Source organism: Microcebus murinus, chromosome 2, assembly GCF_040939455.1.
Source record: "Microcebus murinus isolate Inina chromosome 2, M.murinus_Inina_mat1.0, whole genome shotgun sequence".
Taxonomy (NCBI): domain Eukaryota; kingdom Metazoa; phylum Chordata; class Mammalia; order Primates; family Cheirogaleidae; genus Microcebus; species Microcebus murinus.
In genome coordinates this window covers 93,769,998-93,783,983 of record NC_134105.1, presented here as the reverse complement: position 1 = coordinate 93,783,983, position 13,986 = coordinate 93,769,998, and the positions used below count along the sequence as shown (strand labels likewise).

At 45.1% G+C, this 13,986-nt stretch overlaps 1 protein-coding gene across 2 annotated transcripts in view; it reads right to left on the bottom strand.

Annotated features, from left to right (window-relative positions):
- Positions 1-13,986, bottom strand: part of VANGL1 (VANGL planar cell polarity protein 1) — a 43,324-nt gene that overhangs the window by 20,694 nt on the left and 8,644 nt on the right. Inside the window, exons 2-4 of one of the 2 annotated variants that reach the window (XM_012761797.2) lie at positions 13,288-13,491; positions 5,822-5,954; positions 1,464-2,071 (exon numbers count right to left, since the gene is read on the bottom strand). In XM_012761797.2, the coding sequence (XP_012617251.1) occupies positions 1,464-2,071; positions 5,822-5,954; positions 13,288-13,358 (812 nt within the window). In that variant the 5' untranslated portion in view covers positions 13,359-13,491. Of the gene's footprint in view, positions 1-1,463; positions 2,072-2,229; positions 2,336-5,821; positions 5,955-13,287; positions 13,492-13,986 lie in introns of those variants that run through there. The other variant, XM_076000004.1, reaches the window with a different exon arrangement.

The following is a 13,986-nucleotide window of genomic DNA, read 5'->3' as shown; positions in this document are numbered from 1 at the left end:
AACCATGTGAAATGCCAGATTTCCCTGTGCAGACATGGGAATTGGACACCGATCCCCTCCATGGATCAGCTAGGGCAGTAGCAACCTTGACATTGAATCATTCAGTCCTCAGGTGGTAGCAGCTGAGCCAGAGGAAGGACAAGGGTGCACGCCAACATGAAGATGGTTTGGCAGCATGGCCTGACTCCAAACCAGCGCCGGGCCACCCCTCTGGACTGCAGCCAAAACTATGACAAGGCCACTTATTCTGAAACCCACTAAGGTGTGCCCTTGTGATTGTTGCAGCTTTGCTAGCGACAATATCACAGTAATAGGTACAATTCACTAAGTGCCTACCATGCACCAAGCAGGTTACGCACATCAGCGTCTACTGCCCCAGGAGGCAGATGATCCACAGAGAGGGCAAAGGCTTTGCAGCTAGACATCCAGCTCTGCCTTCACCCACTGGCCAGCTGAGTGCCACCTGTGTGCCAGGCCAGGTACCAAGGGTGCCATGAGGAGTGAGGACAACCCCTGTCCTCAAGGAGCACATAGTTTATACAAGAAAACAGATGAAAAAATAAGCCACAAAACACAAAATGAGACAAGCCATAATGGAGGCGTAACGCAGTCCTGGTTTCATGCCATCTGAGTGAATTCTAAACAAGGCTAGCCACAGTATTTTGTGCAAATTACTTAAATCCCCAGGTTCTCTTTTGTAACATTGGGGTTAATAATATCTAAGTCACAGGGTTCTGTGGAGACTAAATGTGCCATCTACATAAAGTGCTCACCTTGAGGTAGACATAAATAAATGATCATCTCTCTTTCAGTTAACTGCAAAATTAGATTTTATGCATAAAGTATGACATACCAACTGACTGCTAACTTTTTTCCTTATGCATACATTTTCAAAACACTCAACCCTGACACATTTCGAGTCTCTAACCTGCACTTGATTCTTTACTGGAGGGTCACCAGGGTGACTATTATCATTTATTGCCCAAATCAGGATACCTCTGAGAGTGGAGGAAAAAAGGAAACAATTACTTAATTCCACTGAGACAAAAGGGTAAATCAGATGTACCATTTTGGGTAAAATGGAACTGCTGGCCACCTTATCAATCAGCTAGAGGTCAACTTCAGGGTCAAAGCAAGCACCATCACCTGTGCATATTCTTTCTCCATCACTTGTGTAGAGTTGCCAACAACTCTGAGAACAGACCCAGCAAAATCCCAACCTAGAAGAGAGCCAGCCACCGCCCTGCCCCATCCAGAAGTCCAGAGTCTCAATGCACACAAACACCCTACCATTACCCACACACATCCCAGCACTCACAAAGCTGCTCCCTAAGCCAGAACAGAAAGGAGTCAGACCCTGGTCCGAGCACCTGGCACCTGTCAGCACCCCTCACATACTGAAGAGCAGCTGTGCTCTGGCAAGGTATCAGTCATCCTTCCTGTCTCCCAAACGTCCGCCTTACCTTAGGTGCCCCAAGCTGTAGAAGCGGGACTCGCCGTCAGTGGAGCGGACCACCTGCAGCGTGAACATGGGCTGCAGCTGCCTGAGCTCCAGCAGCACGATGGCCAGGTAGTGGATGAAGAGGAGGGCGTCCACGAGGGAGACTGCGTATTGCACGATGCCCTGGTAATTTCGGTCCCGAGAGTCCAAAATTCGGACGCCATAAAAAAGCCAATAGGAAACCACAAAGAGAAAGATGAGGACCAACAAAAGGGCACGAAACACAAACACGCGTGGCATGTCAGCTCTCTGCTTCCGGAAGAAAAGTGCCCAGGTCCCTATGAGCAGAATGAGGAGTTTGAATGCCATGGAGATGAAGAGTCCCTCACAGATTGTGCCACAAGGCTCCAGCTCATCCCTCCACAGGATCGCGGGTAACAGCACGAAGGCGATGGGGGTGAGGAAAACGAGAAGTCCGAGAAAGGAGGCGACGGTGAGGCCCAGGTAGCGCCTGCAATCCAGCCCCACACTGTCCTCCATGTCCTTGCTGATCCTGGCAATGTCCTCCTGCGATATGCTGTGCTCCGAGGTGCCTGTGATGGCGGTGGTGGTCTCTCCCCAGTTGTCATCCTGGTGAGGAGAAGACAACGAGGCCGTCTGTTAGAGCCGCAAAGAGGATATGGAGGGCCTGCCTGGTTTACCCATGAATACTCAGGGGCGTCTAAAAAAAGGAACGGTTTAACTTTGACAAGTTTCATTGAAATCTCCAAAATGTATTATGTGTTTACCTTTTCAAATAGAGAAAACATAATTTAATCTTTTAGTTTGAGTGATTCATTCACATAATACTGATTATCATCTGGCTGTGTTGAAAAGCGCTGAGAGGCTCTGAGGGCCTGTGGCTGTTTGCCCTGCAATAAACAATCCAGTAGTTAGACTAGCCTAGTGAGAGCTCATCCATCCGGGCATGTATAGTATTACTACACTCTCTGGTAGCCCTGAGGAGCAAAGGCCTTGGCGAGAGAACCTACAAGCTTACCTGCAGCTAATACACCTATTTATGCAAACCTCCATATGATGTTTGCAAGACCCACTTAACAAGTATGAGGATCATGCACTGTTTGACAATATTTCTCCATGACTAAGCTAAGCAAATTTAAAAATCTATCTATGGTCAGATCAGCTCAAAAATTCCTTCCAAAACACGTTTTCACGACAAACTAAACATACCATGAAAGAAATTACTATTTAAGACAATAGCGAGAAGCAGCCAGGACCCTCAAACACGGCTGGTGGGAGTGTGCAACTGTACAGCGCTTCTGGAAAACGGATCTGGCAGTTTCATAAGAACTTGAATGTAATACTTAACTATATGGCCCAGCAATTCCCAGGTTTTACCCAAAGTTAACAGAAACATATATCCAAGAAAAGACTTCTACAAGAATGTTCTTAACAGCTTCATTCATAACAGCCCAAATGGTGAAACCCAAACGTCCATCCACCAGGAAAATGGATAACAAATTGTGGTGGATGCATACAATGGAATACTACACAGAAAATATGGCTAAATCTCAAAATTATTATGCTGAGTAGGGGTAAAAACAGTATGATTCCAATTATATTACATTCAAAAACAGCCAAAACTAATCTGCAATGGTAGAAATCAACACAAGAAGAAGTGGGGGTGGGGCAGAGATTGAGGAGGAAGGGCACAAGAGAATTTCCTGGGGTGATGGAAATACATGTCTCGATAGGGGTACACGTTATATGGGTATATTCATCTGTTAAAACTCGTCAAACTGTATACTTAAGATCTGTTCATTTCTCTATGTGTAAATTTAGGTCAATTTTTTAAAATGAAAAAAAAAATCAGCAAGGGAAGAAAAAGCTATAAATTCAAAGATACAATTTGCTTTTTTAAATTATTATTTCAGTGTATGGCATGGGTACAAATGTTTTAATTACATGATTTGCTTTTGTGCAATTTGAGTCAAAGTTATAATTATGCCGTCTCCAAGGTAGTGTCCATTGTACCCATTAGGTGTAAATTTACCCATCCCCTCCTCCCCCTCCCCCCTACTTGGTTTCCATTGAGTTTTATTAGCATATGTGCATATGGGTGTTGATTGTTTAGTTCTAATTTAATAGTGAGTACATGTGGATTTTGTTTTTCCATTCTTGTGATACTTCGCTTAGAAGAATGGTCTCTAGTTCCATCCAGGTTCTTACAAAAGGTATTAGTTTGCCATTTTTATGGCTTCATAGTACTCCATAGTATACTATATCATATTTTATTAATCCATTCATGTATCTATGGGCACTTCCTTGATTTTGCATCTTTACGATTGTGAATTGTGCTGCAATAAACATTTGAATGCACATGTCTTTTTGATAAAATGACTTTTTTCCCTTTGGGTAAATACCCAATAGTGAGATTGCTGAATCTTGGAAATATATAATTCTTTGAAGTATAAAATTTGCTTTACTATATGGTAAGTTCACAGGATACAGAAAATGACTTTTTTGTAACACTCTTAGTGAAAACAAATATTAGATTCTGTGTTTTGTACTGGGCCTAGTAGTCAGTTGATAATCAGTGCTGAAATAACTACTTCTAGTATCCTATGTTCATTTTGTTGACCACCATACTGCTCTAATTTAGCTACTCACCTTTTCTCCTGCCAGAGTTGCTAACTAGATCCCCTATCCATTTTAAGAAATTGTGCATGTGAGCCTAAACAATGCAGATGTGCAAAAGGTCCTTTCAAACTTGAGGTGCTTAGAATGAAAAGGCTTTAAAATCCTCTAATCTAATATCCTAGATATTCTTTAAAAAATTTTTTTTTTAGAAATGAGGTCTTGTTATGTTGCCCAGGCTGGTCTCAAACTCCTGGCCTCAAGTGATGCTCCTGCCTCAACCTCCCAAGTAGCTGGGATTACAGGTGTGGGCCACCGTGCCCAGTTAATCCCTTAAGTTTTTAAGGAAGAAACTGGGGCCTTTAAAGTTGTGATTGCTCAAGGAAACAGCTACTGAGGAATACAGCCTACAATGTTCATCTCAGTGCTTCTCCCACCAGATCATCCCGGGGTAAATACCAACAGCTTCCCAGTGTAGCTCTTGGTGAGCTACAAGGCATGGTGAAGCCAAAAAAAGAAATAAAGATCTTCCCACTGGGCTACCACCACCTCTGAATCCCCATCTAGCAGGAAACTGACCTCCCGAAGCACTTAAGGGTAGTCTAATCCTAGGATCAGCTCTCCCAGAGCCAAGATAAGCAGTACAACAGTACTACAGGCATATGCTTGTCGTTGAACAAACCCCACATTCAACCCTCAACTGCAGCTTTGGGTCCCAAGAACAACTTGTGTGCTCTGAGGAATTGCAGTTTCATTCTATCTATCTGATTATAAACGCATATCTGTGTATCTCCAGGTGTGCACAGATATATGCTTATCTGTAGTAATGTATCTTTACAGCTGTGTATGCATACATTGCTTTGTTTATGTGGGGCAAGGCTGGACATGCTTATATTTCAGGATGTGTGGAGGGTGTGCAAACATGTTTCTAGATATAGCTCAGATGTTTACTTAAATCAGGTGGGCTGCCAGACAGTTGGGACCTGGAGAAGAACCCACACAATGTTTTTTTTTAAATGTAATAAACTGCCAATGTTTCAAAATTATGTGAAATTAAGATTTCACATAAAATCGTAAGTCCCAGAGGCTGTTCTTAAACACTGCAAGACCCAGTAACACTGAATCCTTACATTCCTGAGTAGCAATTAACTATCTGGAGCTGAGGAGCTGCAATTCCCTTGGAAAGAGGAAATGCATTCTCTAGTTTGCCACAGACTCCTTCCCTCCAAGGTACTGACTCCAAGGTACTGCAAAGACTGCTTATAGTTTTGTGTCTTCTTTTGACCCAGGGCAAATTCATTTATGTTTCCCTACCAGGCCCCTGAGTGTGTAGCCCCTGATTTATTTCACAGATCTAATAGTAATGCTCTGTCTGGGCTGGATGGTCTTCCCAACACTACTTAGGTTTTGCTTCCCTCTCTTACACTGTTCCATTTTGGAATGGGTCTCCGGAGACTCCGGCCTGTAACTTTCCCCTTCCCTGCCCTGTCGGCTCGCTTGTCCTCAACACCCTTCAGAACAGGCCAGCCAATCACACGTCAGAAGAATCCCCACGCCACCCAATGGCAGCACAGGCTATCCTTAGAACAACAAGAGACCACGGGGCATAGATAAACTAATTAACATGCTAGAAAAATAAAGATAAAAACCCAAGAGAACCTACTGCAACAAGACTTAGGAAAACATTTATGGAAAGGGTCTTGGTCAAGTGGTGGTGTGCTTACAGACCACCCCGAGCCTTACCTGAACTTCCTCTGTCCGAGTAGAATCATTTGCCAACAGAGGCTCTCCGGTGGGGGCTTGAATGGTGACAGACTTTTCTGATGCTCTGACATCTTTATTACGAGGTGATTTGTGTCTCTCTCTAGTTCTCTCCCTGAAAAAAGTCCAACCAGCTAGCATATTTATGCCATGTTAATTAATTCTTTGGGTTCATTGAGAGGTGTTATAAATTTCATTTTGAATTTAGGAAATTACACACACACACTGCACCAATACCTACCCACCCCTCCTTCAAAGGGATAATCTGATCTTTACTCCCTACTTAATATTTTTTTCCTGCCATTCCAAGACCCAAAACAAAGACTATCACTCTTGTTTTCTCAACACCGATCTTACGTTTCCAAAGCCCAAAATTGTAATTTTAGAATTTCGGTAACTAAGGCACATTTTATCGTAATATTTATTAACTTGATTTGGTTATAATTTGCCTAAACCAATTTCCTAGGATTTTTTTTTTTTTAACTGGGACAAGACTACAGAATATCTAACTTTTGGTCCATCCAAAAAAATGTTGGACACATTGTACACCTTACACCTTGGACAAGAGAAGAAAGGAAATTCTAAACCAGTACAGAGAATCATTCACTTCTCATACTTACATATTCAAAACTAAAAGTCATTCCCATAGGTTCTAGCTGAACTTGAAGACACCCACAAAAACAAACAAACTAGGACAAAAGACACCAAGAGGTGTGAAGGCGGTATGTGTGTGTTTTTAGGCCCCTTAAGGAAGCAAACTGCTTCATCATTTTACTCCAGAGGAACTTCCTGGGTGGTCTTCTAGGACAACTGTGAAAACACCCTGCTTTGGGTCAATCGTGAAATTACAAAAGGAACCAATCACTGTAGCCAAGCCCAGAGCTCACATCCTGGTCAATAACCACCTATGGAAACTGGCACCCCAGCCCCTGGCTGCCAACAGCAAATCAGGCAGCCCCCACCAAAGGAGCCCCTCGGTGGCAAAGGGTAGGTTCCCTTAGCCTCCTGTCCTCACCAGCCACCTTGATATCAGTCCTCATTCCTACAACCACCTGCACTCATTCCCACGGTCTCCCAGGCAGGACAGAAGCAGCATCAAGCATGCAGATCTGGAGACAAACAGATCTTGGCTCTGTTGGGACTAGATGCACAATCTTGCATAAGTTATTTGACCTCCGAAAACCTCAGTTTTCTTATGTGAGAAGTAGGGATAATGATATAATACCATACAATACCCCACTGCTCCATACAGGGGTGTGGAGTCAATGCTAATACACATTACTCTTATTATTGCTATTACTACTAGCCAATGGCAAAGAATCCTGCATTGACTTTGTGAAGCACAGTAGTATACCTTGGAGAGAGATGTAAATGGAACTAGTAACTCCCCTCCACACACATATCCCCCATTAACCTGTTACTTACCCTTAAAAAAATGTAGGTTTCTTGCCAAAATTTCTACTTTATCAATACCTCCCTGGCATAAGCATTGATTAATTCCTTAAAAGAGCCAGGAGGCTCCCAGGGCCCCAGGGAATCTTTCAGTGACAAAAACTCTGTCCCTAGAGCATAATTTATAATTACAATATATTGCTAAATCAGACTCTAGAAAGAGGTGTGTTCTGGTCAACTCAGGTGTTTTAACAAGGCAGATAGGGAAACCATCAAGTAAGCAGAGAATTTGGTGGTGTTACCTAGAGATGTAGCTAATAATGCCAGTCATCCCCCCACCCCAATTTATAGAGCACCTTGCTAAGTGTTTTATTATACTAATTTCATTCAATCCTAATGATAACACTATGAGGCCAATATTACTGTCCCCATTTTACAAATGAGGAAATGAAGACTCACAGAGTTTGAGTGACTCCCCAAAGTAAGTAGCAGAGGAGGATCTGAATCCAAGTCTGTTGCCACCACCTCTATCCAAACCCACTATGGGGTAATGTTTTGAAGAGCAATAGGAAAATTTTATAGCATAAATATACCCGAGAAACTGCTAGAGCTACGAAATATGCCTTTGAAGCTACTGCTAGGAGTCCTGATTGGACTGTGACCTTAGCACAAAGCTATGCACCCAACACTCAGGGTTGTCAAAGACAATCACTTCAAAGGGCAACCACTGTGGGAAACAATAAACAATTTGGGAGAGATTTCCCATGTCCTCAGAATGCGCATCAGGCTAAGTCTAGACTGCTACTCTGCCCGCCCCACCTTCGGCCAGATGGATGAGGCCCCATCTTCCACCTTAATCCATTTCCACTTTCCCCAACCGTTCTCACATTTGTCAGCTCTGGGCCACCATCCAAGTCACATGCTCACCTAACCCATCTAGCTATTCACTAGTCCCACAGGTCAAATCCTGTGACAGCACAAATTCCACTGGAAATCAGAATTCTTTCACTGAGTGCCAATTCCTGGAGCCCGGACACCAGCAGGGCAGAAAGCAGGTGGGAAGCCATCCAGGGCTGGAAACAGCCTCTCTGTGGCAGCCAGGGCTCTAGACCACCAACCCTCCCAGCCTGGCTCTTAAAGGGCCCAGAGCACCCAAATGCAAAACAACTGTCTAACAATTCCCCTGGTAACATCTGAGGTCAACCAGACAAGAACCTATTATCTGATAACCCAAGGAAGGTTTCTCATCCTCCAGAGCCTGAAATCCTAAATGCTTCTTAAACTTAAAAAAAATGTGCAGGAAAGCCACCCAGGGTGGCTCAAGTGCACATTCGTTGGCCCCACCTTCAAAGAACACGTCTGGGAAGGAGACAACAGAAATCTACATTTTTCCACCAGCACCCCAGGTGGTCCAGTAAATTTCTTCAAGATTCTCCCACACAAATGCTCCTGGGGAAGAAGCTGCTGGAGTGGCTGCTTGGAGTCTATGAGTAAGATGCCCTGTATACAGCAGAGGCTCAATGATGGGAGCCATGAGTGTAATGCTCAGGTGTACAACGTTACCACACACGGTGCTTCTTTATTAAAATAGCGTTAAGTGAACGGAGTTGGGAGGAAGGCTCAGGACAGCATGCAATCATGCCCGGAGCCTCCCAGCCACTATCAAGTGAAGGCAGATGTGTGGCAGGTCCCATCAACTCAGCACTAGCGCTGCACCAGGCATGGGGCTGCTGCTTGTACTGTTACCAAGGGAGCAAGACCTGTCAGACACATTTTATTGGAAAAATTTCTTAGAAAATTTTATTAGAAATCCCTGGTCCTAAATGACTACTCCAGGAAGGTCTCTGAGCCAAGCCAGGCCTTCAGAGTGACATCCAACAAAAATACTGCTGCTCAGTGCTTTACCAGTCTACAGAACCACGAGTCTCAGCGTGGCCACTTTACTGCAACAGGTACCCACACGCTCGTCCCTGTGCTCCAGGTGCTGGAACTGCAGGGAAAACCTGAGGCTGCTACGCACCTTCTGATGAGAGAGGGTGCCCTGGTGATGACGACAATCAGCTCCTGGTGTCTCAGAGTATGGAAATGGGATACCAGGGCAGTAAATGGCTACCAAAGCACGGACAGGGGTGTCATAAACACAGTACACTTGTGTGTTTTTCTCACTCTGCCCAAGTGGTCTGGATACCTGTGTGCCTTTGCTAGACAGCTGCGTCAGCCACGGGAATCTTTCTTTGAGTCTCTATCTCCGAATCTGGCTCCCTGCAACATCTGCCTGTGTGAGTAAAGATAAGCACTGCTTATCTGTGTGTCTGAGGGGTGGGGCAAGCGAGCAGCAGCACGCAGGAGGCCCGGGCATGTGTCTGTACTGCGTGTGTATATGTGTGTGCAAATGCACCCATTTGGGCGAGTCTAGAGCTGAGCCCTTGGGGGCTGTTGTAGCCCCTTCCCTCCAGCCAGAATCCCTGGAATTCCCATACCGTTTCCACTTACAGTCAGCACTTCCTGGGAAGATGATTCAGTCCCGTTTCTGTTGTTCCTCTATTTCTGTTTGGGGAAAGCAGCCCCACCGGTGACTCCTCCCTTTCCTCCTCTCCCACCACCCACGACCTGTCCTTTCTCTCCACTGCCCGCCAGGCTTGGCGGGCTGCTTCCTGGGGTGCGAGGGCCAGCACAGAGCAGCCGTCACACTCTAAGACAGCCTCGGGGCAGAGCCACTGATTCCTCCACTGCCCAGGCGCCTCTTTGTGTGCATTTTAGCAAATTAGTCACATGTGGTACCTTTCACTTCCCTTTTCAAAAGTGGCATTTCCCTTCCAAAGAAACAAGGTAGGCCCAAAACCTGCTGAGAGCACCTACTAACCTTGGAACTCCAGGCAAATATCACTGCCTCTCTGTGCCTCGATTTCAGCGCCTGTAAAATGGGGCTACCACCTCCCGCCTTTCTAGGCCTGCTGTGAGGACAGGAGATAAGGACTGTGAGGGCAGAGCTGCTCTGTTTAAATCAGGGCGCTCACGCTCTACACCCACAGGTGAGATGAGGTCGGCGGGAGTCTGCTCCATTTTCCCGGCAGGCTAACTGGACACCCTCTGGAGAATGCAGGCATCACGAAATCAGGCCGCTGACCTCTTTGTTAAAAAAGAGTCACTTGTCATTTGCTGGGAACCTGGCCAGTCCTCCAAGATGACCACGGTATCATCAGGCATATCAAGTTTGGTGCATTTCACTATTCCTGTCTGAGTTGGAGTTCTACTAAAATGACCAAAAAGCAAGGTTCCCCTCCCCGCTTTCCTACTCTTCAAATTCCCAACAAATCCTGGAGCAGAGCAGCCTTCACAGGGACACTCCAGGGAGCCGACACCCTGGGCTGGGTGTAGGGCCTGCGCTCATGCCCCTGGAGGGTACTGTTACTGCTACCTTTGTTACCCCCTGGGAAAGCACTCCGCAGCCGTGATGCCTGGGGATGACAACCTTCCCCCCACAGCTGACGTACCCTCCATGGCCTCCAGCCAGACAATTCGCCACCACAGAACCCAGGGAGCACACCTACAAACCTCCCAGGCTCATCCCCTCACTGAGAGCTGTCCTCAGAGGAGGCGCTCAGTAACATTCCTTGATTAACTGACTGGAAGTCTCAGCTCGTATTAACATTCGCCAAGCACTTTCCACATGGGTCCAAGAACGCACTAAGAGTTCTTTCTGCATGTTGTTTTAATTGAAAGTTATAGTCTCTTAAAGTTACCGCAAGGGCATTGGAGTGTCAGTGTCTGAGGGCCCAAGAGGCCTAAGGAAACAGCAGGGCGTAGTAATGGGCCCCGAGGCGTGAAGATCGTGGGGACACGAATATAGACACAGGAGGCCAGGGACGGTTCCCACACAGAACACCCCACACAGAATACCGCAAGCCATCCTCCTCTGTTCATCCCCAGGCACCGAGAGAACCCCAAATTCCTACTTCTGCCATGTGGTGTAGATGAGGGACTCCTGGCACACTCACAAGGGAACTGCTTTTTCCAGTTAAGCCCAAATATTTGATATTTTAAACGAAATCTGATAAGTTTCTCCTATTTTAAGCCAAAATCTGATAAATTTACCCACTGGTTGAAATTTGTGACTAAATTTTTATCACAGATGGTTTCTGACTTTCTCGGGATCTGGGCTCTGGCCCTAACTCTTTCCATTTCGCATCTTGGGCTCCCGAACAAGCTCATTGACATCTTTCCCCCAAATTCTTATGATTTTAAGAGCAATACATAAAAATTTGGAAAATAATGGAAGTTAAAAAGAAAATACCACCCATAATCCGATAGTCAGAGACAGGCATGGTCAGTATGTTAATATTCATCTTATGATTGTATATGTAACGATTCAAACGTACAAAATATTGAATCCTGTTTTTCATAAAATGGTCTCATAAACACTTTCTCATGTTATCAAATAATCTTTGAAAACCTTTCATTTACACCTCATTCCATTCATTCTTTTTTTTTTTTTTTGAGACAGAGTCTTACTTTATTGCCCAGGCTAGAGTGAGTGCCGTGGCGTCAGCCTTGCTCACAGCAACCTCAAACTCCTGGCTCAAGCAATCCTCCTGCCTCAGCCTCCCAAGTAGCTGGGACTACAGGCATTCGCCACCATGCCCGGCTAATTTTTTGTATATATATATATTAGTTGGCCAATTAATTTATTTCTATTTATAGTAGAGACGGGGTCTCGCTCTTGCTCAGGCTGGTTTCGAACTCCTGACCTCGAGCAATCCGCCCGCCTCGGCCTCCCAGAGAGCTAGGATTACAGGCGTGAGCCACCGCGCCCGGCCTATTCATTCTTTAAAATTACAAAATACACACTGGTAAAAAACTGAATGAGTACAGAAAGATAATGTGTACACGAAGTTCCTGTCAGTCTCCGGCTTTGGCCCAGCCCCCTCGCTGTGGATGACTGCTCCTGGCTTGGAGAATACCCTCCCAGACCTCTTTCTATGTGTGCACATCTGCATAGGCCCGTGTGTAAATAGGTAAATTAGATATGCATATCTCATTACTGTTTCCAAAAACAAAATTCCACTCTGCCTTCAGCTGCTTGTATGGTGAATGGCTCAGTCAGGGAAATACTTCTGAAATCACTGTTTCCAAGCCAGCGCGCAGAGCTGTGCTCAAAGGTGGGCACTGGGCTGGGGCCAGTTGGTCCCTTGGAACATGTAGCTGAAATGCTAAGGTCTATAATGCCAAGGCATTAATAAAGCCACTGGTTAGGGACCTACTCGTGCTGTGTTGCCTGCTTTACACACATAAGTTCATTTAATCTTCTTAGCAGCCCTGTAAGGAGGGAAATGCTGTACCCATTTCACAGATGAGGAGGCTAGTAAGTGGCAGCATTATAATTTGACCAACTGCATTCCTAAGCAGCACACCACCACCTATTTATTCATTGATTTCTTTATTCACTCATTCCTCTACTCAGCAAACATTCCATAGGTCAGTAACACAGCAGGCCTTAAGAAAATACCAGTGCAGACTTATGCATTTTGCAGAGGAGGGAGAATTTGCCCCCATCACCCAGGACAGCATGTTCAAAACCAAGGCTAGTTCACGTAAAAACTAGTCAAAGAGAAATAAGGCGCCAGGCCACGCCCACCAGTTCAGTATAAGCCTCAAGGCAAAGGCATAAGGGACAATGAGTCAACAGCTTTGGGGGAAAAGCAACAACAAATGAACACTGTTTTAAAACTTTCATTTACATTCTTGGTAAAACTTTGAGAGAACTGACATCTATGAGAAGTACTTAGAAATAGAAAACATTTCCACTGCAGGGAGAAACTTTAATTTAAAATTAATTGTGAGAAATTAAGGTCATCAACTCTAATGGTGGCTATAAAATATAAATTGCTAGTGTAGTTACTCCCAAGCATGTTAAACCGTCTTAAAAGCTCGGCTTCTCACAAGCCAATGGGCTGAACCTCCAGCACTTGAGTCATTGTTTGAAAAGAGGCTAGAAATCCCCACCAACCTGCAGGTTTTCCCAAAAGGAAAAGTGGAATAATGAATAGCTTACATACCCTTGTCTGTGAGATTTCTTTGAATGACTTGAGTAGTAAGAATATCCAGAATATGTAGATTCGGTATCCATAGCGATGCAGGGCTTGGCTTGATGGAGCAGCAGATACTGCTTCTTAGAGGTAGAGAATTTCACCTACTAGACTCATAAAACCTCCAGGAGTCTGGGAATCAGAGGAGGAGCCACACATCAACAGGAACAACTTCTGGGGAAAAAGGAGAAAAACAGATGTCAATCTTCAAAGCCAATCTTAATGGGGCTGAAAGATAAATGACATAACCCCAACCTCCTCTCTGGAGTCTCTGCTATGGAACAAGTGAGCAAAGTGAACAAGAAGCATCTGAACTCTAAATGCTCCACTTATGCAGCAACAAGCTTCCTCGGGTGTCTGGGAGGGAGACAGGACAGGTGCTGAGCAAGCCGAACTCCCCCACAACAGCAAGAAAACCGGAGGTGGGAGAGACCTGGGCACTGGTCCATTTCCTGAGCACACTCACCAGCTTTGGCTTGTAGGAAGTGGCTTCCCACCTCTACAGCCCCAGAAACAGTGCCCAGCCCCCACCGCCAGTTCACTGGTTAGAAAAACAATGCCCAGAAAAGTCGCTTTTAAGGGATTTGGTCATTATTTCCAAATGTCAATTTTTAAAAATTCCCTGTCTCTTTAATCCAGGATCCAAGCTCCGGAAATTTATCTTAGGAA